General features: G+C 46.9%; 11 protein-coding genes across 11 annotated transcripts; 6 read left to right on the plus strand and 5 right to left on the minus strand.

Moving 5' to 3' along the window:
- Positions 1–52: 52 nt before the first annotated feature.
- Positions 53–1,091, plus strand: LY89DRAFT_691714 (putative D-3-phosphoglycerate dehydrogenase). The gene has a single exon (XM_018216394.1). It carries the CDS (start codon positions 103–105, stop codon positions 1,060–1,062), a length of 960 nt encoding a protein of 319 aa, XP_018062007.1. The 5' UTR covers positions 53–102; the 3' UTR covers positions 1,063–1,091.
- A 561-nt stretch (positions 1,092–1,652) lies between these two features.
- LY89DRAFT_712078 (putative malate/L-lactate dehydrogenase) lies at positions 1,653–2,777 on the plus strand (the record flags this gene model as incomplete). The annotated part of the gene is made up of 1 exon (XM_018217950.1): positions 1,653–2,777. Exon 1 carries the CDS (start codon positions 1,716–1,718, stop codon positions 2,775–2,777), a length of 1,062 nt encoding a protein of 353 aa, XP_018062008.1. The 5' UTR covers positions 1,653–1,715.
- Positions 2,778–3,105: 328 nt separating this feature from the next.
- LY89DRAFT_766319 (MFS general substrate transporter) lies at positions 3,106–5,081 on the minus strand. Its single transcript, XM_018221724.1, has 7 exons — positions 4,775–5,081; positions 4,581–4,731; positions 4,502–4,527; positions 4,245–4,456; positions 3,845–4,191; positions 3,590–3,798; positions 3,106–3,539 (listed from the first exon to the last, which is right to left on the minus strand). Exons 1-7 carry the CDS (start codon positions 5,006–5,008, stop codon positions 3,180–3,182), a joined length of 1,539 nt encoding a protein of 512 aa, XP_018062009.1. The 5' UTR covers positions 5,009–5,081; the 3' UTR covers positions 3,106–3,179.
- A 366-nt stretch (positions 5,082–5,447) lies between these two features.
- On the plus strand, positions 5,448–6,673 carry LY89DRAFT_766321 (amidohydrolase 2; the record flags this gene model as incomplete). Its single annotated transcript, XM_018221725.1, has 2 exons — positions 5,448–5,519; positions 5,568–6,673. 2 exons carry the CDS (start codon positions 5,448–5,450, stop codon positions 6,387–6,389), a joined length of 894 nt encoding a protein of 297 aa, XP_018062010.1. The 3' UTR covers positions 6,390–6,673.
- Positions 6,110–8,873, minus strand: LY89DRAFT_631273 (uncharacterized protein). The gene is made up of 7 exons (XM_018211272.1): positions 8,718–8,873; positions 8,296–8,664; positions 7,973–8,249; positions 7,560–7,926; positions 7,442–7,512; positions 7,079–7,391; positions 6,110–7,026 (listed from the first exon to the last, which is right to left on the minus strand). The coding sequence occupies exons 1-7, from the start codon at positions 8,859–8,861 to the stop codon at positions 6,483–6,485; spliced, it is 2,085 nt and encodes a 694-aa protein (XP_018062011.1). The 5' UTR covers positions 8,862–8,873; the 3' UTR covers positions 6,110–6,482.
- Positions 8,874–9,130: 257 nt separating this feature from the next.
- Positions 9,131–10,796, minus strand: LY89DRAFT_631275 (uncharacterized protein). The gene is made up of 4 exons (XM_018211273.1): positions 10,435–10,796; positions 9,905–10,382; positions 9,580–9,858; positions 9,131–9,523 (listed from the first exon to the last, which is right to left on the minus strand). Exons 1-4 carry the CDS (start codon positions 10,477–10,479, stop codon positions 9,150–9,152), a joined length of 1,176 nt encoding a protein of 391 aa, XP_018062012.1. The 5' UTR covers positions 10,480–10,796; the 3' UTR covers positions 9,131–9,149.
- Positions 10,797–11,674: 878 nt separating this feature from the next.
- LY89DRAFT_691717 (serine/threonine protein kinase-like protein) lies at positions 11,675–13,574 on the plus strand. The gene has a single exon (XM_018216395.1). The coding sequence runs from the start codon at positions 11,867–11,869 to the stop codon at positions 13,388–13,390; it is 1,524 nt and encodes a 507-aa protein (XP_018062013.1). The 5' UTR covers positions 11,675–11,866; the 3' UTR covers positions 13,391–13,574.
- A 215-nt stretch (positions 13,575–13,789) lies between these two features.
- Positions 13,790–14,649, plus strand: LY89DRAFT_712082 (uncharacterized protein; the record flags this gene model as incomplete). Its single annotated transcript, XM_018217951.1, has 2 exons — positions 13,790–14,112; positions 14,175–14,649. The coding sequence occupies exons 1-2, from the start codon at positions 13,883–13,885 to the stop codon at positions 14,647–14,649; spliced, it is 705 nt and encodes a 234-aa protein (XP_018062014.1). The 5' UTR covers positions 13,790–13,882.
- A 1,497-nt stretch (positions 14,650–16,146) lies between these two features.
- Positions 16,147–19,934, minus strand: LY89DRAFT_742888 (FAD/NAD(P)-binding domain-containing protein; the record flags this gene model as incomplete). The annotated part of the gene is made up of 11 exons (XM_018220888.1): positions 16,147–16,404; positions 16,459–16,896; positions 17,064–17,366; positions 17,415–17,553; positions 17,600–17,625; positions 18,171–18,759; positions 18,808–19,017; positions 19,065–19,237; positions 19,298–19,624; positions 19,670–19,770; positions 19,820–19,934. 11 exons carry the CDS (start codon positions 19,932–19,934, stop codon positions 16,147–16,149), a joined length of 2,679 nt encoding a protein of 892 aa, XP_018062015.1.
- Positions 19,935–20,469: 535 nt separating this feature from the next.
- Positions 20,470–21,627, minus strand: LY89DRAFT_660482 (C4-dicarboxylate transporter/malic acid transport protein; the record flags this gene model as incomplete). The annotated part of the gene is made up of 2 exons (XM_018212553.1): positions 20,470–20,867; positions 20,931–21,627. 2 exons carry the CDS (start codon positions 21,625–21,627, stop codon positions 20,470–20,472), a joined length of 1,095 nt encoding a protein of 364 aa, XP_018062016.1.
- Positions 21,628–22,970: 1,343 nt separating this feature from the next.
- On the plus strand, positions 22,971–24,046 carry LY89DRAFT_725770 (RmlC-like cupin; the record flags this gene model as incomplete). Its single annotated transcript, XM_018219000.1, has 1 exon — positions 22,971–24,046. One exon carries the CDS (start codon positions 22,971–22,973, stop codon positions 24,015–24,017), a length of 1,047 nt encoding a protein of 348 aa, XP_018062017.1. The 3' UTR covers positions 24,018–24,046.
- Positions 24,047–24,285: the final 239 nt, after the last annotated feature.

Below are 24,285 nucleotides of genomic sequence, written 5' to 3' on the forward strand. Positions count from 1 at the left end.
CCAACTTCCGGGACTCTTCCCGAAGATCTTGAATGTCTGCTTTATGTACAGACCACCACCGTTCAAGAAAGTGATGACTTCTGCCTCAATATACTCGCGAATATGACTCCAAAATTTACAGTCTACGTTCTGGATCCCTACCATCCCGATGCCATCAAGCTCCTTCAGAGTGATCCCAACATCAAGACCATCCTTCCCACGGACCCCGCCCAAACGTGTTGGCATGCACATGCTGATGGGATAATTTTGCGCTCAGAGACTGTACTCAGTGCGAAGGACTTCTCCCAAGCCAAGAAACTTAAAGTTGTGGTCAAGCAAGGCGTCGGAGTTGACAACATTGACCTAGATGCGGCCAGGAAACATGGAGTTGCTGTGCATAACACACCCGCATTAAACAGCGAATCGGTGGCTGAACTTTGTATGGCGCTCACACTGGCACTGAGTAGGAGAATTTGCGAAATCGACAGAGCCATAAGGAAGGGACAAAGGGTGGTTCGAAGTCAAGTTTTGGGAGTCAGCATGTTTAGAAAGACTGTGGGTGTGATCGGTATGGGCAACATCGGGAAAGTCGTTGCGCAGAAATGGCTTGGTGCCTTCGAATGTCGAATCTTGGGATTCGATCCAGTAGCCCCGAAGGATGCATGGAACGATGTAAAGCACGATCGCGTTTGGTGTTTGGACGAGCTTTTGAAGCAGTCAGATCTTGTCACCTTACATGTTCCTTTATTGGAATCTACAAGAGGTATGATAGGTGAGGAGCAATTCAAGGATATGAAAATGACAGCAATCTTGGTGAATTGTGCGAGAGGTGGAGTGGTAGATGAAGCGGCGTTGTTGCACGCTCTGAAAGAGGGACAGATATGGGGCGCGGTACTAGATGCTATGGAAACCGAGCCTCCAACGCTGGAGTCATACGGAGATCTGTTGGCGCTGGAAAATGTTATCATGACGCCTCACGTCGGAGCAAGTACAGTGGAAAATCAATGCAGGAGCGGGACGGTCGTCATTGACACTCTTCTGAAAGTGCTGAACGAGGAAACTGCACCTGGAAAAGTCTGCTGATGATAGCAGCAGAAGTCCTCTACACTCTGCTTTCATCTCAAGAATGAAAATAACCTTTTTCTCACTCTACAGTGTACCTTTTGATGATATGCTACTTTAACGTGAGGAAGAGAGAACTTATGCCCTTCCAAAGTACTTCATTGTTGATGGAATCCGGATTTTGATACAAATTCTGTGTATACAGTCTACTCCAATTAAAGCAGCATAGCTCTATATTTCTGGCAAGCTAAGATATGATCAGGGGGTACGCCGTAATGTCTTGGAGCAAAAGCGCACTCATTACCCCTAAATCTTTAGCGATCATGTGCGCTGTCCTCCTTCATTAACGATCTCACTCACTAAGGCATCATGAGTTTTAAGTGCTTTCAAACATTGACATCATAGAATTGATGCGCTGGAACAGCTCTAACGATGATTCTAATGTTCCAACGAGACTTGCGTGGTCACGAAATAATGTTTATTGAGATTCCTGGAAACTCTCCGCGGCGAACTTCCGAGCATTGCTCCCTGACTTCGAGCGAAGATGGCGCTTCAACAGTGGTGTCACTACACCAACATAGAGACAAAATGCAGATTTCCTTCTGAATCGATTCTGTTCCTATTTGAAATCAATCCACTTTACTTCGCCAAAAAAACTTTGTTCAAGGTTTGCAATGACATCCAAAGATATTGTTACGGTATCGCCGGAAAAGGCGCATGTCTTCATTACATCAGTGCTTTCCAAATACGGTCTGCCATCCGACCGCGCAACTATTGTAGCAGATGCATTAGTCCTCGCAGATCTCCGTGGTGTTGACACACATGGCATCAATCGACTGGGCGGCTATCTCGATCGCGTGAAGCACGGCGTTCTGGATCCTAATCCAGATCTCTCATTTGAGATGAAGACGCCCGTGATGGCACATCTGGATGCTAAAAACACATTTGGATTTGTTGCCGGATCGCTTGCTATTGATAAAGGAATCGAGATCGCAAGCAAGTATGGGTTCGGAATAATTGCTGTCAAGAATAGCAACCACTATGGTATGGGCGCCACATATCTCTTGAAAGCTATCGCGAGAGGCTATGGAGCCTTTGCATTCACCAATGCATCTAAGTCAATGCCACCATGGGGTGGGAAAGAGCCACTTTTTGGTACGAGTCCTTTTGCGGTTGGGCTTCCAGGTGGCAAAGAAGGAGATTTTGTCCTAGACATGAGCCCGAGTGTCGCCGCCAGGGGAAAGATCCGAAAAGCAGCTAGGAGAGGAGAACCAATCCCTGAAGGCTATGCTCTTGATATAGATGGCAAACCGACAACGAACCCGGAGGATGCATTGAGGGGCGTGGTCCTTCCTATTGGTGGACCAAAAGGATCTGGATTGGCCATGATGATGGATATATTTGGGGGCTTGTTGTCTGGGGCAGCATTTGCCGGTAACGTTAACGATCAGTACAAGGACTTGGATCACCCACAAGGAGTCGGCCATTGGTTCATGGTGTTCAGGCCAGAGATGTTTCTAGATTCGAGTGAAGAATATACGACGAAAATGGATACGTTGCTGTCGAGGGTGAGAAGTTGCGAAAAGGCAGTAGGAGCTGATAAGATATATGTATCTGGAGAAATCGAGAAGGAACTAGAGGCGAAGCGAAGAAGGGAAGGGATTCCATACACTCAAAGAGAGGTGAACGCGCTTCATAAACTTGCCGAAGAAGTTGGAAGCCTTGTTAGATTGTGATCAATAAATATAAAATTGGACAATTGTATCAGACATATGTTTGATGAATGATTCGAGTGTTAAGAAATTCAAAATTCAAAATTGATCTTTCGTTCTCTGACTGCTAATTCAAGGACATACGCATGCATGAGACTATGTTGAAAGAAACGGCAGATTAGAAATTCTTTTTCTCTTGAGCTTCTGGCCTCCCAGATGCCTTTCCAGAGCCAAGCCTTCGCAAGGGCGCAGTATAATAAAACATTTCTCAAGCTCAGTTCATGGGAGCTGATTTGCGAGTACACGTAGCCGCACATTCAAGATAGTGATGTATAAATGACGTAGAATGACCCTCCATTTAAAGAAAGTAAATTTCGTAAGATGCACCTTACTGGGTGCTATAGCCTTGATATTACAGCGATTGTCTTAAGTGAAGAATCGAAAGTGAGGACTCTCATCAGCTAATTCCGTGACATCGATACTTGCTCCTGAGACAGGCTTTCCATGTTTCTTGTCTCGATATCGATTGATCGCCCCAAGCAATAAACTGTTGCTCAAGGCCAGCATCGCGGTAGCAAGAGAGAGTGCCATGCAAATGAAATGCCCTTCCTGAAATTGCGGGGCTTCGTTTGCCGGATATACCCAGGTACCAGCAATCGATCCAAGATTTCCTATAGCGGTATACACTCCCATTCCAATGGCACGTTTTGTCTCGTTTCCGAAATTATTTGCTGCCCATGCATGAGAAGGAGGGTAAGTTGCGTATACACATGCGACTGCTATACACTAATTACAGACTTAGCATTTTCAGAAGCAACCGCATTGACAAAACTTACCATGCATGCATATTTTCCATGCAGCTGGGACTCTGGAAGAGTTGCCAGCAGCGCATACATGACGGCGGCAATCACCATAAGAACAGAAATATGAATTCCCCTCTCCTTGACTCTATCTGAGTTCCAAGATACGCCGTACATTACTAGGAAAGCGCAAACATATGGTGGCACGGTCATGAGATTGGCTTTCGACCCCTCATAGCCCAGATCTGTTGATGTAAGCGAAACTTCAAGACTGGCAGCGAAATGACATACTTGCGACGATAGTTGGAAGAAATCCAGAGATTGAAGCAAGCAGGGCTGCTGTTGGAAGATAGATTGATGCTTGGGCATATAATCGCCAGTCTTTCAAAGTCCATATGACGTGTTTCTTCTTGATAGCCCCAGCTTTGTCAAATGCTTCGCTATGGTATCGTGCTTGCGCGATCTCTTGGTTAATCCCCTTGAATCTGGAATTGCTCAATGGTCGATCTGGAAGCCAGTAGAGGCAGAACAACCCAAGCAGGAAGCATGGCAGTGCTTCGATCAGAAAGAGCCACTTCCACGGAGTCACAGAGCTCTTGATATGTCCAACGCCGAACGCAATGAGACCGCCGAATGCTCTGGTGATTGTCAGAAGAAGAAGAGTTTTGTAGGTATGTTTTGGAGAGTATACCCAGCAATAGCAGTTGGTCCAAGAAACCAAAAGACTCGTACACCCATTTCACTTCGATGATACCACAGACTCAGGTAGTAGACAATACCAGTACCAAAAAGCCCTTCAAATACCCCAAGGAACACACGACAGACCAGCAAGCCAGCATAATTGAGTGCGGCATCTTGGAGTAGACTTGTCATGGCCCAACCACAGACACCAAACGCAATCCACTATTGATGTCAGATATTTAGATCCGACAGGAGGGGGAGAGTTACCTTGGAAGGAGGGAATACGCGATATCCTGTAAGAATATATCAGATAACGTTCAAATTAATAGATGTCAATGTAGCTCACCTATACACCCTGGAATTTGACACAAAACAAGACCCACGTAGAAGATCATAATAACCGTCTGCCATTGTGTACCGGAAAGACTTTTCTTACCAGAACCAACTCCCTCTTGGCTAGTCGCTCGACCAGTATTGAGACCAAGGATTTTTGCATTCTGAAAAGTCAGCAGCATTCTGATTGTGAAGAGGTGTAATTACCGCAATATTTCCACGATCGAGATACTCGAAGAAATACAGAACAGATATTGTAGGTAGGATTATGCAGTCAAGTTTCCACAAATATCTCTTCTGAGCCTGCAGATATTCCGGATCATGGAGGACTTGAGTTTCCTTCTGAATCTCAGGAGCTGCATAGTCGCTGGCGTCAAGGTTATCGGTATTGTTGGAACCAGCGACGTCCTCAATGTGATCGCTATTGATGTCGACTCCCATCTTCGAACAATGTAAGAAACGGAATTCGATTATGAGACAAGACGAATGATTTCAAACTACCAGGCAATGACTTTGGTTCCACAAACGCCAAGGTAGATGGAATGCAGATCATGGCAGGTCACACTATTTCATTTACATATACGAATCTCAGGAGAAGCTCCCCACATGTCCTCACTAGTGCTTGGAAGAACTTGGGGCTGCGGAGTGCGGGGAGTACATGCCGGGCAAGTTCCCCGGACAACTTCCGGGCCATTCTCCTGCAACTCTTCGCAGAAAGCGACAAAGAACGGTATGGTAAGTTGCGCCACCGGTTCTGGAAAATTATTAGGGCCTCTGAAGTTTCTAATTCTGCGGCTGTAATGTCTTGATCTTCTCGAACGTCAGAAGTCCGCGCTCGGATCGTTGACCTTCTTGTTACCACCTCGTCTGGAATGACATTATGGCTCCAATAGATTACGACACAACGCTTCCATTGGGAGCATGGGACAGTCACGTCCATATTGTTGATGAGGTAAGATCCTACCTTTGCGGTCGCCGTTGTGAACTCTGACAATTCTAGGACATCTTCCACCTCCATCCCGATCATCCATACAGACCTAGGAAAGCCGATCTGAACGACCTTCTTCAATTTGAGAAAAGCAATGGAATCGAGCACGTCTGCTTAGTAGCATTCTCCGTATACGGCACCGACAACAGATCAATTCTCGATGCCCTTGTGAAACTGAAAGGTAAAGGGCGGGCAGTGGTTTGTATAGACCCGGATGAAATAACGGACAAGGAATTAAGGTCTATGCATGGTCTCGGCGTTAGAGGAGTACGATTGAACCTTCGAACTAGGTCGCAAACGATTGACCCAATTCTCTTTACAAAACTGCTCAGGAAATACGCTGACAAGATCCGACCATTGGGGTGGGCTCTTCAAATATACACATCTCTGGATCAGATCAAGCACATTGCAGCAGTCATCCCTTCACTGGGAATCCCGATTGTTTTTGATCACTTGGGATCTCCAGAAGGAACTCGTCCGCCTAAGGCGCTCCTTGGGTACTCGGAATTAATGTCTCTCTTGAAGGAGAAGCTCGTCTACGTGAAGCTGAGCGGAACGTATCGATTCCCAAATACACCGGGAATAGGGGAATATGTTGAGGAAATTCTGCGTTGCGCCCCAACTCAGGTCGTTTGGGCTAGTGATTGGCCACACTCTGGAGGTGTTTCCAGAAATCCTGGCGGCGACAGGAAGAAAGTGCAGGAGTACAGAGTTGTCTCGACAACAGATTTCATCGTGAGGTGCAAAGAATGGTGCAAATATGATGAAGATTTGATACAGAAGATTTGGGTAGAGAACCCACGCCGGTTGTGGCAATATGATGCTCAAGACTAGACAGAGATATACACCGAAATCGTATTTAAGAAGAACCTGAGACCAAGTTTTTCTAGTATCACATTTCTTGAATAGGTGACATATACAAACAATCTACAACGTTTGATTGAAAGGCCATTCCCACTCATTTGCCAGGTTGATATCGATGTGATTTTCAGGAAAACACTCCAACAAGTTGGCGTCGAAGTCCGTAATGCCGAGATCTGCGTAGCCCGGAAACTCGGAATAGTTGTCGCTGTACGGGAACGCAGGCAGGTAGTTTCGAAGAAAACCGTCTCGATGGCTCTCTCTATCAGACCCTGATGATTGAGTAGAGTTTTTGAGACTATTGTTGATAATGTCGATGCTTCGTTGCACTACTGGGCATGTGAGGACGCCGCCTTTAAGTGCTCGATGGAAAGTCTTCATTTTTGCATCTGCATCGAGATCGCCTGCTTTGACGTCTTGTATCAATACCGATGCCCCCGTGTAGATGCAGTATGCCATCAAGTACGTGATCCGGTTAAAGCTGAAAGTTTTCTCCAACAACAGTAGAAGCTTTTCAATGCTGCCTGCAGCATTTCGACATGCTAAATGATGTACAGCGGATGAATAGAATGGACGATGGAGTAGAATGATCGTGGTGTAAAAAAGCAAGCTAGACATTGTTTAGTAGGATCCTCTTCGTGCTAACTGAAGGGAAAACGTACTTCTGCGTGAGAATGTGAGGAGGAGGTGAAATTTCGGGGAGGTTGTCAGGATCGTATACCAAGTGATGCGGCGATTGAGATCTCCACGCATCTAGCTCCTCTCTGATGGATCGAAGATCAACTTGAGTTGGCGTCCGCCTGGAATATAATTGCAAGATGATATGATTTAAAATGACAGCGAGCCTGCAGGAGTTCTCGAAGCACGATACTGAGTGGGACTTCATCGGTGGATAACTTCCTCCAGGGATCTCCGAGAGATTCCCCGTTTGCCCATAATATGGGCTCCAATACTCAGTCTCCCCGAATTGATCCACTAAACCTTATTGAGTTTATACTCGATGGTGAGGTTGGAATGAGTCTTACTTAATTCTGGTGCTGGATCAGATGGCAGCTCTGTAAGAGCGGGCATTCGGCCAAGGTAAAGACTGATGGCCCTACGCTAAGTTAGATATAGCATATGCATGACCCAGGGACTTCCTACTTGTCCCAGAAGTAGCAGCTCCAGAACAGTCTTCTTCGAATTTCCAAATCTTCGCTAGAAAGGTGGCCAAGTTCAACCATTTTGGCTGTGCTTTGATGCAAACCCAGGTCGCTAACCATCCTGAACGCCATTCCACTATAAAGCCAAGCTTGAGAGATTGACCCAAAAGCTAGGTCTCTTGCACTCAGTTGCAATAATGCTTGGACTGTTGGGATTGAGCTTGGACGATGGATCTCTGTGCCTAGAAGCAATCGCGCTCGAGAGATTAACATGTGTCCAATTTGCCCATTTTGGAATCTTGCTGCATGAGCACACAAAACAATGAGTAGGAATTGCGAGAAGTATGGACCATCAGTCGTCATATCGCCTAATTCAAGATCAGTCATGACAAGCGACACTGGAAGCTGGCATACGCATGAATGCAGGTCTATAAACCCACATGAACATAGGTGATATCCATGTCCAATGGATCTGAAGGAGTTGTGTAATAGTCTCGCGTGGAAGATCGCTTTGGAATGCCAAATTTCCTAAGGCAAACTCTTCCCAGGCTCTCAACTCTCTAGCATTCGATGTGAGCATGGACGTAATCTCCAGCTTTGACTGGCGTGTCTGAAGATCAACGCTGGGAGACTGGTGATTCTCAGGGTTGGGTGGTTCATGGACAGCTGAGGTAGGGCCGTAGTAGCAAATCTGGAGAATTAGTTGATACCATTCAATGTCCGGTTTCTCGACGTACTTTTCCGTGCTCATCTAAGCTGAGATCTGATAGTAGAGAATCCCCAGGTACTGTTTTGTAGGATGTAATACCGTCGATCTGGGTTTCCGTGTGTTCAGCTGGCAGGTGCTCATCTTCAGCTACACTTGGTTTTGGGGTGCTAGTCCGAGTACTGGAGGCGTTCTCTGAAGTAGCCACGATGTCATCACCCAAGGCTTGAGTACTCGTTGTACTTCGATGTCCATTCAAATTTGCAATAATGTCTTCAGCTTCTTGGAGTCGCTTTGCCATTGCGATGATTTGCGACATTGGTGGTGGCCTTTCATATCGGCATTCATCGTGATAGACTTCACAAGTTTTGCAACCTGGTTGAGTCCCATCGCATCTTGTCTGTGGGGAACTTCAGCACAAATAGTTTTATCTTCAAGTTCAATGTTCGTCACCTTGCGAACCCTACAATTAGTGCACGTGAGAGTTTTGTTTTGTCGACGATCGCGGGTCCGTTCAGAACCAGCGACACTGGCTGTGGTGGCGTTCGAGAGCTTTCGGCGCCGATGCTGTACGCTTTTCGTGCTGGAAGACATCATGAGTGTTGGAAGTCCTCAATTAAACGTTCGGAAAGAAAGGAAAGACATATGTAAGAACTAAAATCCCTTAGCCGCTTTTCCCCGCAGTGATGGAGACTGGTTGCTGGTCACGTGTTTGTTTAGTCTCTCAACGACTCTCATTTTGAGGAGGACAGCATTGAGAGCAAAAAACTGACTTGGGTGCAAATAGAAAGTGACTGGATTCGATTCAATGAGTGTTGGCGCGCAAGAAATCGGTGACTTCATGGAAATGTTTAATTGCACGATATCTTCATTACTGTTGATCTTTCAGCCACTACGTATGAAACTCTCTATAGTGACTTCATCCCGACTATCCATTGACTTTGGTGTGTATGAGCTTATAACAATGTCCCTGGTACGCATTATGCCACTTCTTTTCAGATTATCAGGGGTCGTGGGCGGAAGGGCTTCGAGAGGGATTTCATCACCCTGTAGGTCTTCGACGTCTCTCTGCTTGCCTCTGCCATTTTCCGAAGCAGACGTGGTTGGATCTAGAGCTTTAGACGCCCTCGAGCCTTTTGTTCCAGCATTTGTACTACGCAAGTAAGGTCCTTTCGGAGTCCTTGTATGAGAACCATAACTCGAGTCTCTTTTGCCCCTCATCAATGATTTGAGTGATGGTAAAGCTCCTACAACCACGGCTATGTTCAAAGTGTTAGTAACAGCACGCCAGAGTTCATATGAAGGCAGCACTGACCGACAGCAGCTTCAAGAATGGACCACAATGCCAAGCTGACGTTTAGATTGGGGTCTAATTGAGATAAAGAGGTGTAGATTTCGCTGACTCTGATGGCCGAGAAAATTACAATGAGAATGCTCAGGGTGAACATGACTCCCACGCCGATTTTTTGCTTCATCGAGATACGTAAGCCAATGAGCAGTTTGATGGGAAGGGCCATCAAGAATATGTCTGTGAGAATATCTAGAGTAGTCGTGGTAGCCACGAAACGAATGCCATTGTCTGTTGGGCAAGATCCTGCACTTATCAGCTTCCATTATGAGAAGAATCTGGGGAACGGAACCTTGGAGATCGAGCTCAAATCTGTGACTCATGGGTAAACATTCCAAGAAGTTCGTCAATACACAAGCAATAAATGTCGCAATGCAAGCGACCGCGGCGGCCCACCACCATTTCATGTACTTTGGCAAGTTGTAAAAGAGTCGTCGATAGAACATCAGAAGCGATCCTTTAATCGCCCACAAGCATATCCAGAAGAGGAATATTGAAGCGAATTGCAATTTTGCTTGGTCCCTTGTGGCGTCTGTAATTACGTGCTTGTACGTCCTCTCTGCAGGATCTCCATCTGGAGGAGCAGCAGCCTTCAGCGCGTATATTTTATCTCGTTGGAGCTGGGTTACGACTGCGAGAGCGGTCAAGCTAAGCATGCCAATCACTTGGAAGAAGTCATCCCAGAAGAAATCTCGAAAATAGTGATATCGAACTGCAAATCGAAGGGTGGTGAGGAGGAGGCCTGTTCCCCACATGAACCAAGTCAGCAGCTATGCAGCTAGTTAGCACAAGACCCAGGGAAGTCGTAGACTAGTGGCTCACAGTGAATTGTCGAGAATTTAGATCTTCGACATCTGTGAAACCCATCGTAGCGTGTCGTAGCAAGTGTCTCTCAATGCGCACTGGCAATAACAGAAAAACCAAGCGTTGGTAGATTGAGTGGTAGACGGAATAATTATCGAACGAAACGTTTGCAGGAGATCCAGTACATGAAATATTGCTCTCATTTCTCTGAGAATTACAGTAGTGAATGCCGTGCCTGCTATTTTGATGTAAAGAATGCGAAATCACAGGAGGAATGCCGGATCTTTCGAAAATCGAAATGAACTCTCCTTACTATGATTCCATAAAATGCCATGTTACATGAATTTCCAAAGGGATCTGCCAACAATATGTACCAATTTCATTGCTGCATATATTCTAGCAGGCATACAGAAGTCTCAACTGATTACCGAGCGTCAATTCTGGATTCTGCTCTGCTTGCTGTACGTGTAGAATTGAGGAATGTAAGACAATTTCGGGCCAAACCGAATTGTAAATTCCCTACTCTATCTGCGAAGTCGAGATCGGTTGAATGTCTGAGGGGAAGTCGAAGTTCGAGCGGGCAGTTTCAGGGCAGGGAGTTGTCAATTCCAGTAGCCGTTGCTGCGAACTTCGCATACGACACATCGCCCGTGGACGCGCGATCAGATCGGACTACTAGGCTTTGTATCTCAAAGAGAAATAATATAAATATTAGATGGCAGACTTTCAACTGCATGACAATCAAGAATCTAATCCAAGAAAGAGACTATATCTCGTTGCTGGTACGAATCTACACCGAGTCAATACTAATACTTGAATCGGCTTCAACTAAGAAGCCGATTGCACAGAGACGAGACGGAGACTTAGCAAGAGAAGGGCAACAAGACAACATGGCATTGGGTAGATGCTTCCTCTTCTCCGTGCTGATGCAGAAACTCAAATATGCTCCGAAGATGCACGTGTTGTGAGATCTGAGACTCGTGTTCGCTGGGTGCGGATGACCGCCGAAAGGAAAGCACAAACAATCACATCCGTCCGGCACTTGCTAACTTTGACTCATTGATAGGTTGAGGAGAGGATTGGATGGGTATAGAGAGAACATGAATCCTTTCTCATGTTGATGCCAAAGATTTAAAAACTTTCAAGATTCATCCCCAGATCATATTTTTAGTTGAGCGGCTAGCGCAGGCTGTCACCCGTCAGCCCAGCCTCAAACTCGTGAAAATCCAACTTTCTTCGCGTCTCTCCTTTCTTTCTTTCTCTTCTGTACACCACCGGTGACATTCATACCGCACTCCCAATACCGCCAGCAAATGCATATCGAAACAAATACCTCCAACATATTTTCCTTTACTGTTCAGCACCAGATGCTCACCGCGAAGAATCACCAGGATCATCGAAATTACCGTTCTCAAATCCGGGTCGACGCTGAGCGTCGTCGAGGGGCACCATGAAGCCAGCACCCGCCCTGACGACCGTTCGCGGATTCCATACCCCTCTGCATAGATCAGAAGACGAAGATTCGGACTACGGAACGAATACTCCATCTCGACGACATAAGATCAATGATGTTGTCAGCGCGAACTCTAGTCCGATGCTGCGAGGAGCCTCTTCTCCAGGAATGAGCGGCATCAGCAGTGGCATCAAGAAGCTGCAAAAGCTTCAATTGGATACTCTCAATCTCGACAGCGATTCGCGAAACAGCTCGTTCGTGCGCAGCAGAAGCCAGCTCAGGTCGCAACCACAAAGCAGTACGGGAACCTGTACCTCCGACGGTTTCAGCGACGATGAAACTTCCGACATCACCAGCTACGAAGTCCCCCTCGAAAACGATTTTGTGAGCGAGAGCGTGGTTGAGAAGCCCCTATTCGGCGCGATCGAGGGTGGACTGGTCCAAGATACACTCGCGCGAAAGATGACTGCCTCCGACTTCGACCCTCTTCGATGCCTGGGAAAGGGAACATTCGGAACTGTTCTCTTGGTCAAGCAACAAGCAACAGGGCGTCTCTACGCGCAGAAACAATTCAAGAAAGCCTCCTTAACCGTGCACAAGCGCCTCATCGAACAAACCAAGACCGAGCGCTCGATCCTCGAAAGCGTAAATCGTCACCCATTCGTTGTCAAATTGTTTTACGCGTTCCAAGATCACGAGAAATTATATCTGATATTGGAATATGCACAAGGAGGAGAGCTCTTCACACATCTCGCGCAGGAGCGTATGTTCACCGAGGAAATCGCGTCGTTTTACATGGCCGAGATGGTCTTGGCGCTGGAGCACCTTCATCGCAACTTGGGCGTCATTTATCGCGACCTGAAGCCCGAGAACTGCTTGCTGGATGCCGACGGACATCTGCTACTGACCGACTTCGGGCTTTCAAAAGTAGCGGTAGACGAGAACGACAGATGCAACAGCGTTCTTGGCACAGTCGAATATATGGCACCAGAAGTGATACTGGGACAGAAGTATGGCATGGCGGTTGACTGGTGGTCTTTTGGCGCTCTTGGCTTCGATCTGTTGACAGGAAACCCTCCCTTTCAAGGACAGAATCATGCCAAGATCCAAGAGAGGATCGTCAAGCAGAAACTGGTCATGCCCTACTTCTTGGGTCCTGATGCGAAAGATCTTCTCACTCGACTGTTGCGCAAGGAACCAAACAAGCGACTCGGCTCCAATATGCCGAAGGATATGCTGACCATCAAGAAGCATCGATTCTTTCGTAAGATTGACTGGAGAAAGCTTGCAAAGAGAGAGATCGAGCCGCCGATTCAGCCCTTGATCACTGATCCGGAGCTTGCAGAGAATTTCTCTGCTGATTTTACGGAATTGGCTCTCAGCCCTGTGTTGACTAGTTCCAAAGCGCCATGGAGTTCCACGAGTGCGAATGAGAATAATCCTTTTGGTGGTTTCAGCTTTGTTGCCAGTTCGAGCATGTTGGAGGGGAACGGGTTCGCCGACGCCGGTTTGCTAGTATAGACAGATTTTCATAACGGTTCTGGAAATGAACCTGGTATAGGGTTATAGGATACAGGAGATTCGTACACGGTGGAGAGTAATATGGTGCATACCTCTTCAGCCGTTGTGTCAGGCATTGGAGAAGATCATAATGCGTGATCCAGAGTGGGTCATTAGAGTTTATAGCAAATTATGTTTCCTTGAGCTTTGCCAATGCCATGAAGTGAGCCACATTCGTCCAAATTGAGCGTAATGTTCCTGTCGTCTCCTATGTTCCCCGGGTACAGTAGTGTATGCACCAAGTTTGGTGATGCAGCAATGCATGGCAGATCACGAGGCTGTCGCTGCATTGCGCTAACCGATCTGGGTTTTTCTTTGAAGCTATTCGCGACAACTTTCATCATTCAACCCTCCACGTTGTGTTGACTCCCAAGCATTCAATCACTGCAAGATCTCCAACACTCATGCAAGCCCCATCTGCCGTCTGCTGTTGAGGCTCTCAGTCATGAAAGTATGCGCCTGCTCAACGTCGCTACGCTGCAGCTTGAATATTTCACAGGAGAGGTGGGAAATGGGATCCCCGAATATGCAATCCTATCGCATACATGGGGTGCCGAGGAAATCTCGTACAGCGAGTATAACAGCCGGGAGTCCCTAACCAAAAAAGGCTATGAGAAGATAATGGGTTGTTGCCGGTTCGAGGGCTATCAATATATCTGGATTGATACCTGCTGTATCGACAAGTCCTCGAGCAACAGTTGTCTGAGTCCATCAACTCCATGTTCCAGTGGTATCGCGATAGTAGGATTTGCTATGCATATCTCAGCGACGTGGGTAGCGCTGAGGATCCGTCCATTGAAGGGTCATCTTTTGACCGCAGTCTTTGGTTTACTCGTGGCTGGACACTCCAAGAGCTACTTGCCCCAGCCGAAGTCATATTTCTAAGCTCAGACTGGGTTGAGATTGGGACCAAGAGTTCTTTATGCGCAGCTGTGTCCCGCATCACACGCATCGGCACGAAGGCTTTGGAGGAGTGTTTGTGGAACGAATACAGCGTGGCTCAGAAGTTGTCCTGGGCATCTGGTCGCAGGACTACACGAGTAGAAGATAAGGCATATTCGCTCATGGGACTCTTCGACGTAAATATGCCTTTATTATATGGGGAAGGTCAAAAAGCATTCTTTCGCTTGCAGCAGGAGGATCTTAAAGCAATCAGACGATCAATCCATCTTTGCATGGTCTCAATCCGAAGAGCTACATTCTCATGTGCGGTTAACTGAAATGGTCGCATCATCTCCTGAAGACTTTGAAAATTCTTCTATGATACAGGTGTTGAGACCGGAAGTGGGGGAGGTATATGAAAATCCGTTTCAATTGGAGAATCGGCTGATCAGATTGCGGTTGGGAGTGATAGACGACATTAAAGCAGTAAAACTCCAGCACTTGCAAATGGAAGGTAAATCGCCATCACTATACAATGTTGTCGAAGTCGAGCGACTTGGTGAGCATATCAACACACGGCTTCTAGGTCCACCCTCGTCAAGTCATCCAAGATTCATTGAGGAAGAAGAGAAGGACGAGACACACGAGCCTCCACAAATACCACTTATCACTATCGAGAGGGCCGATGCTCCCGCGGAGCCAGTTTTGGAGAGGAGTGAATTCGAAAATACCGAGTTTTGGAACAAGGCCATGGAGGAGAGAATAAAAAAAGCGGGGATCATAGGATCGGATGGGCTGGATCAGTATGACATTGATCTTCAGCCACCAGAACAAGACCCACTTGAATCTTTAGGCGTTGACACTTGGCGTTGGTATATATACGAGCCCGCAATGATTGTGCCGCTTAGATGTCACATTGGCGGTCGTCAAATTGGCATACTCCTATCGAAAGGGCCGATCAGGACTACAGGGAATGTGTTATCTCGACTCCACAATCCATCATTCATCTTGATTGAAGGATTGAAAGAAGCCGATCTTAAAATTCTGAGAACAGTGTGCGCCAATACTTCTACAGGATCGAATGACAAAGCAAGCGGACTCAATAGCTTGAGTCGAACCCTGGAGATCAGGGTGCCGGCTTTACTAGCAGCCAGCTTTATGGTTCATGAACATGGTGGTCCTGGTTGGGATTTCCACGAAACACGATCCGCTTTGATCGAGAAGAGAAAACCACCATACGGTCGCGCGTACGATGATGATTATTCCCATACAACACCCTACGTCCTCTTCTATCGTATATCTGATAACCATTCCTTGATCGCGGAGGCATTTTTCTTGAGCATTCCAACCTGCAAGAAGAACAGCATGATATGTAAGATTGATGTGAGCCTGTCAATCTCCATCCCTATCAGGGCTCGGGACTTTGAACCGTACTCACTGGATCTTGGGCGCAATCCACAAGCGCAAATCCCACTCGGGAATGGAAAAGCGCTTATGGTGAAGTATCGGGAAGGTTCGGGTCTGGTTCATCTTTCGATCGAGCCACTGAACAAGGAAAAAGGGGTCGCTGCTCCCGTATCACGGGATATGTCACAGAGCATCAAGCTAAGCTCGAAGATCTCGTCACTCTTGAGATCGCTGGGATGAAACGCATTATGAGAATGCCATTCATGGTAAATGGCAGGTAGATATAGACTCGGGAAACATGAGAAGAAGATAATTAGCTTTTGAGAACTTTGAGATGCGAGGATAATCCTCAGGGGGCCATGAATCATGGAATAGGTATCGTACAAAGTATCAACCGAATAGTAATATACATTCAAAAGCAGGTGAATTTACCGCTTCTTTTGCTTCTTAAACTTCCCCTGCCGACTTGCGACTCTGTATTTGTGCCCACCAGAATCAAGATGCTGTTTCATGTTTCTGATATCGGCCTTCGAGGACAAAGTACGGAAACAATCCAGGCACCTGAACATCTCTTCGGCTCCAATTCTCGAAACCTGAAATCTGTCTTCTGGATACTCGGACGCTAACGCTTGGAACCATGAAGTCCCACTAGACGTGAATGCATCCTCGCTGGAACGTTGGAAGTTCTGCAAATTATGTCAGCTCTCTAGACATCCGTAGAGAGAAATGTGGCTGCTTACCTGCGTGCCTCCATCGGGCGACTCCGCTCGTTTCCTCTTGAGCACACTGCGTGCATTATGATATGTCTCCATCTCCTCTGCTCCCGATGCATCATGATTTGAAAGGGAATCCAATCGTGCTGGAGCAAACTTATGAAGCTTCGCTTTGTGGCCCGCAGAAACTATGTGCGCCTCGACAGAATCAATAGCATCTGAAGACCTCTCCTGCGCCATCACTTGATGTTGCCATTCAAGACATGCCGAGCACTTTATGATTGGCAAGGCGCTAACAGCAGCTTCCGCTTCTGACACGGTGAACTCGGATGTTGGATGATCTGCATTGATTTCTCTAAGTAGTCGCCGCAGGTTCCTGATCTTCAATGTCCTATTCCTTAATCGTTCCCCATGGTTGTGTGATGTGAGGTGCTTGTTGATCTCAGGGGTAAAGTCCGTCATGGACTGGACGAAGTGGAAAAAGCTGGGTCAGTCCAAGCAGGAAACTTCGGGATGGCTGCCATATTTGGCAGCTTTTATCAGGGAATTAGGATGCTTGATACGGATTTGCTGAAGCACAAGCTGAACTTCTTTCAAGTCGGGTATCACTACTGACGTAGTTGTCTGTATACAATCAGAAAGTGGTTTTGACAATCCAGATGAACTGAGCATGCCTTTGCGGATCCAACAGTTGTACGGCCCGTACTTCGTGAGCTGTGCTCATTGCCAGACAACGAATTCTGTTTCGAAGGCGCAACTTCGCCCAATGGTCTCCTTTCTGCGGAAACAGTCCAAAGAGCGACCAAATCAGTCTTGAGATGATTCAGGGATTGTATCTGGGTATGTTCCGCCACCACGCGCGCGCCATCCATGAATATGACATTCGAGCCTGAGGCCTTGGCATAGAACTTCTTGACTTGAGCAACAGTATATTTCTGCACTAATCAGCTAGTGTTCGCTCCACTGCAGCGCTCGAAACTCACTCCCCGCGCCCGCAGCCAGAAGAAGTCCTTCCATTCTCCAGTCCGTACACTCTTATTGGATGGTAAGATGGCAACGTAGAAGTCGGTGGATCGTTTCGGGAAGTTCGGAAGGCAGCTTGATGCTTTCTTGAAGAGGATTCTGTGTTCATTAAATTTTTAGGCGTCCGACGCGCTGGGCCACTTACTCCCGGTTCTCATGGGCTCTTCTCAGCTGATGTCAAATCCGATTGCATGCCGTGAGTCAAGGGAGATTGCCGAGAGGGTTGCAGTCAGGTCGAATCGAGAGCAGCCTATTGTCTCTTGTTGTGGTACAGTACCTGCAGACGATGTTTGAGGTCTCATGGACGCACGCGACGCGACCGCTCTTGGGCGTTTACAGGGTCATTTAGCGCTGTTCTAATTAAAGATTTCGCGCCTGGAACGCGCCATTATTCTCGAAAACACTTTCTGCTTTCGTTTGCTTCCTCGCCATCGTCTTCTCTTCCTTTCGACCAGATTAATGCTTCACAGATCTAACTACGAATCCGCCAGCTTGGATTCGTTCTGCATGTATTCACCGAGAGCTCGCTAAAGCCCCTAAATAGAAACTTCATCGATGCTGCACTAGTTTCTCGGCCATCGGGAGCTCAGAATCATGCAGAACTTGATTCTTTGAAGATTATGACACCAAGACCGCGGCCCCCAGATGCTGCACCTGCCGTTGAAATCTCCAAGAATCCCATGTCGCCCAATTTACCAACCCATATCATTTCAAACAATCTCCAGTCCATACCACTTTCGAAGAATGATCTCACTCGCTCTCTCAGCTGCAGCCATGATACCAAACTGAGGATTGACAGTCAATGGCGGAATGATACTTCCATCGACGACATCAAGATTGTTCATGCCATATACTGTCGTATCGTTTGTCACACATGGCGTATCTTCGAACACACCCATCCTGCAGCTGCTTGACCAATGGTTGACTTCGCCTACGTTCGAGGTAATGTACGCTTCAATTTCCTTCGCAGTCGAATTCTGTGGTATGTTCAAAGAAGCCAGACCAGCAGCAGGTAGACCTTGGAATATCTTATAGATGAATCCTGAGATATCTTCGGCATCTTGGGGATTCGAGTAGCAGACCTTCCCGTCAGGTCCCGGTATAAAATTGGAATCTAGTACCACGCTTCCAGTGGATTTCAAGCCTGAAGTACCGTATACATTCAGGGTCATGGCATCATTTCCATTGAAGTCCCCAAATCCGGAAGAGTCGATTGTTCCTCGAAACCCCGCAATGCTTCCGTCCGGACGGGCCAGAGTATCCCAGAAGACAGAGGTCTCACTTGCAAAAGTGTATGGTCCAGTTCTATTCTGGAGGTATGATTGTTCGTCCCTTTCTGGTGGATTATCTTACGAGTAGGTATACGACTGAATGGAGCCGTTCTGCAAAGCAATGAATGTGTTTGGATTGTCGAACAATGCAGCTCCAACAGAAGAGTGATTCAGCCAAGAGCTAACAGGAAGATCAGGAGAGAGCTTCCCGGCAGCTTGAAGGCGCTCCAACTCGTCTGCTGGTCCAATGCCAGAGAACATTAAGAGTGCGGGACTTCTCAAAGCGCCAGCACTGAGAATCACTCGGCCCTTAGTATCGATTCCTCCAGTGAGATTCACCGATCGTTGATAAGGGTTACACCAGTGACGGTACATCCAACACGCTCAGTCCGCGTACCCAGGGCTCCTGTCTCCATGTGGAAATTTGTCAGTGCAAGTGCTTCTTGCAGGTATGTCACGACTGGACCTCCTCGCTGTCCGTTGGCGTAGTCGAAAATTGGGTAGCCAAAAATCTATGTTTTCTCATCTGCACTGCTATTTATGTCGACATCATGAAAGCCAAGAGTCTCTACAATCCACTGTCGGGCAGCATTGTATCCGGTTTGAAGGTATCGCACATCGTCCTGAGAAGTAAGATTGCTTGCCGGTTGCATGGAATAGAGTCGCCGAGTGGCATTTTTCATATCAGCGGACTTCCATCCCGCGGGATAATAGAGGTTGTAGTCACTGGCAGGAGGTTCGAAGAACAATCCAGCGTTGATCGCAGAGCTCCCACCAACCGTGCAACCACCGAATGCGTTGGTCAGACCAGTGCATCTCAGATTGCCCTGGTCTGAGAAGATGGATTTGTAAAGTCCGGGTACGTCAACTCGAGTGAGATTCGTCCCATCCAGCCACGCCTGATCAATGTTAGTGGTGTAAATCGTGAGTCTCAAGCGGCTTACAGGTCTCCGGCTATCAAGATCTCCTCCTGTAATTCCGTACGACGTCCTACCACCTTCGAGCAAGAGGGTTTTGAGACCTGCTGAGGCCATGCGATGGGAAACTAGACTTTGTCAAATGAGATTTCTTTGATCGTTTCTCACTAGCCTCACCTATGATTCCAGCTGGACCTGCTCCAACAACAATGAGATCCCATGTTTCGGTACTCCAATCTGCACTTATGCAGACTGCGAGGGCGAGATAGATGAGGAAGGAGAGATTGCGCATTATTCTTGAATCAACGAGAGTTTGCACGACGGACAAGAATGATGAACAAAGAGAACTACGGCTCTTTCAACGTTTGGGAAAGCGTAATTGGGATCATTTTGTAAACACGACACGATGGTAGCTTCCAAGTACAGTTCCAAATGATGTCAAAAAATTGACAAGTCTTCTCCACCAAAGAGGCTTAAAATTTAAATACGACGATGGTTGATCCTCGGCCAATGCTTAAACGGGGACGATACGAGGTGAAGCCTTGGCAAAAGCTTGTCTAGTCGTATTCGAACATGCAATTGCCGATAGAACTCTGCGCGTAACCAGTATGCATTTATAGTCATTTGAAAACATAAATAATGGTATTCATGCGATTATCTCTCCACGTGGTGGCATGTGCCGCACTGGGAAGTGGGCAATCGCATTATTATTTCAGGTCTATCCTTCCTCAACATCAGTACTTCCCACAGCTCGAGACAAAAGACAGTGTGGGACTAGGACATACAAAGTAACTCTTTTCAATATGGATCGAATTTTGTTGCGAATTTCAACTCAGCGTTCTCCCTAGCCATGCAGTCCTGAGATGAGCCCCCATGACAAACAACCAAACCACCACATTGACGAGTGTCATGGCTGTAGCGACCCATAGGATCGCATCACTATCCAGCGCACGTCCGATATCGATTGTTGCAATCGTGAAGCCGCAATTCGGAAAGACGAAGGAATACCAGCTCAGATGAAAAGGCAGTCTTGGAAAGCTCATCAGGCAACACAACAGAGCCAAGCTGAACATCCAAAATGCGTAGGCCCAGAAGAAAATAGCGATAAACACAGACAGTACCTGCAAGATATACGCCGAGTTCGGATGAGTCGAGAAATATGAATATGATGTAGGAATGTTGTCGGCCAAACGTATCATGGCAATTGCTGTGGAAGCTGGAGGCCCTATGAAGGAATGCTGTAAGATCATCTCCAAGAGATGAATAAGAGAGAGAAGAGACTACTGACCTACTGCAAGGAACATAGCAGGTCTGACTCCGGGATCTGGGAGTCCAGAACGGAAGAGTCGGTGAAGGTATATGGCCGTTACGAGAAGAGATATCAAAGTCCCAAGCCCTTGAAATGTTAGACCTCCGATCAGAATTGGAAGAGCGTGGACCGGTTCAATGTTGGTGGAGATTATGCTCGCGATAGTTCCTGATAAAATGACTGGAAATATTGGGAGCATCCATGCAGGAGTCATATTTGGTAGCATCAGGTGGTCTTCTCCAGTGTAAAGCAGTACATTGAGTACGATCGAAAGGAGATATGCTATTGCGACATAGATCCAGAAGAAGACTATCATTGCGTTTGCTAGATGACTGCCTTCTCGAGGCTGAGCATATGAGTGTCCGCCAGCGAGGATGTTACCGAATGAGAGCCAGGTCGTTGCAAAAGAAAGAGCTTCTGAAGGTCTCGAAAGAGAACGTCGAAACCAGCCAGTTTCTGTGAATATCCTCCACGTCACGAAGCAAGTGAGAATGACGAATTGAGTAATTGCAAATAAGTAAACAACTTTTCCGATTGTCGTGAGAGCATGAAATCGATGCGGCTCGTTGTCTAAAATCAGCGCAACTCCAAGTGTAGCGAGAGGCATGATATACCATGACCAGGTGAACTTTTGGCTATGCCGACTAATTTGACGATAGAGCTTGACTTCTGCCATAATTTTGCTGGAGGGATGTGAGAGTTCAAGTCGTCCCGATCGATAATTATTTGTACGAAACATCAACTATTGTTGTACACTGTATAGTGAAGAAGATATCGTGCGAGGAGAGCAGGGCAGTTAGAATAACAAGTATCACAAAATTATACAACTTCCCGGGACCTGTCTATACTGAACGAGGCTGTTCTGTCGAGGTCAAGCCGTAAGCAGCGATCTTGAGATCTGCTCGAGCCAACGGAAATGCCGATGAACAATGGAATCATTCCTAGGCTATCAAGTCACAAGATTCAATAAGGAAGTGAACGACCGTCCCTATGCGAGATGTAATCAAGAATGATTTTACGTCCCAATGTACGACTCTACCCAGAGCTGGAAGATGGTCTACCTGATTCTGAAGCTATGGATGAACCTCGGAAACCTCGAATTATTGGCTGGAAGACCCACGGGCCGAATGCTTGATCCCTCCATAGAGAATGAATAGAGTTTGAAGTACTCTTCTCTAGTGCAACAGATGGCACGCAAAAACTAACAGTGATGGCTGGTATCTTGCGTAAGACAAGCTTAAATTGTAAGTTGTTCTGAAGATTCCAAACAGTGGCGCGAGCCTTCAGATTTAAGGTTCTGCTAAGTGCCGCTCAAGCTCAAAGGGATGCCGGATCGGGGCCGACTCCGTCCGAATCTAATTGGAGGCAAATTGACATACTTATCCGGAACAACAGGATTACTGGATGAGTACATCAATCTTTGCTAGAGATTGACGCTGTGCATCCGAGATCTTCCCTGTGAAGGCTATTTAGATACCTAGGTAAGCATGCTACAACGCGTGCAATCATTTGATCGGGCAAGTCTCAAATGCTTGTACCGTTTGATTCAAGTCCGAATTTCCGAAATCCGAAGTCCCTTCAATGGCAACCATTCCATGGAATTATCTTTCCTGTCAAAGCTGTTGCCTACCATGTCCCTGTGAATGACGTTCAAGACATGCTAAAATAAACGGGTTCTTTACTAAGCCGACCTGCATTAGACGACTAAGCTCTTGCAATTGTTCAACCTCGCTATCCATGCCGCATGTCAGATGAACTTCTCAATGTTCCCTTCCTGCAATGCGTACTATATTATTGTGCAAGCTAATGGAGCAGATTGTAAGCTACATATCCAGCTCGCGGAATTAGATCGGAATCGCGGCAAAATGGGATAGACTCATTGCATGGGAGCTGGAAAGACAGCACATAGAGGGATCTATATATTTATATATCTAGCCAGAACCCACCAAACAATCGGATAACAATCCCCAGAGCCAAGGAGTTGCATTTCAGTTTCAGACTACAAATATAGGTTCTAAAATGGTCTCGACATCTAAACATGTTTTCTCCCTTCTCAAGTCGAAGCCGTATTACGATACCGAACTAGGTTCTATGAGACGATGCACAGCCGAAGAGCTGCCCATACTCAAGAATCTCTCCATGAAGAGATTGGTCTTGGCACCTGGGTCAATTCGGGAACCCCACTGGCATGCCAATGCAAACGAACTCACATATTGCATCAGTGGCAAGGCCTTTGTGTCTGTTCTTGATTCGGGCAGTGAATTTTCGAATTTCACCGTTGAAGCCGGCCAAATGTTCCACATCAACACTGGAGCTCTCCATCACATCGAGAATATCGGCGACGAGGATGCGATATTTATCGTTACATTCAGGCACGAGCAGCCGAAGGATTTCTCCTTGGAGAACTCTTTTGGGGCGATGACCGATGCTGTCCTTGGGAATACTTACGATCATCCTTCATCTGCGTGGTCTAAAATTCCACGGGACACCAAGATGAAGTATATCGTTAAGCGCAAGGGAAAGGCAGATGTTCCCAGCACAGCCAAGCTTCCAGACAGCCATAAGTTCGACGTCGAAGCCATGATTGCTCCAACAGCCGCCCCAGGAGTTGGCTCAGCCAAGACGGCGCGAAGCCAATATTGGCCAGCCTTGAAGAATATCGCCATGTACTCTCTATTAGTTGAAGAGGAAGGAATGCGTGAGCCTCATTGGCATCCATTCACCGCAGAGATGGGGTATGTTCACAAAGGTCATGCGCGGATGTCGGTCATGGACCCCGATGGCTCTGTTGATACGTATACGCTCGAGCCAGGCGATTGTTACTTTGTTCCTATAGCATACCCACATCAGATTGAAGTCATTGGCAAAGAGGAAATCCATTTCTGTATCTTTTTCGACCAACCTATGCCTGGCGATGTTGGCTACCGGGCGTCTGCGACGGCACTGAGTCGTGAGGTCCTGGCGGCAACTTTTGGTGTTGAGAAAGAGGAGTTACCAGAGTTCCCTTTCACCCCAAAAGACCCATTGCTTGTGAAGAGGCTGAATCCAGTTGACCCTGTTGATTGAAGACTGTGAACTGTGAAGGATGTTCGGAGTGTTTGGGTAGGGCGGTCAGTCTTGGCTTCAGGAGGCGTGGCTTTCCCAGATACTTAGTTTTCGGTATTAATTGATATGAATTATTTTCTTACATCCTAGCTCGTTCACTCCCGTTTTTTGTGAGAAATCAAACTTGTTTTGTCGCCTGATGGTGCTCTGCTCCCAATTCACGTGCAAAAAAACCATACCCCAAATATCCCCTAGCCTGAATATCAAGCATGGAGACGAAGTGAGTATC

This window comes from Mollisia scopiformis (assembly GCF_001500285.1).
Source record: "Mollisia scopiformis unplaced genomic scaffold LY89scaffold_36, whole genome shotgun sequence".
Classification (NCBI taxonomy): domain Eukaryota; kingdom Fungi; phylum Ascomycota; class Leotiomycetes; order Helotiales; family Mollisiaceae; genus Mollisia; species Mollisia scopiformis.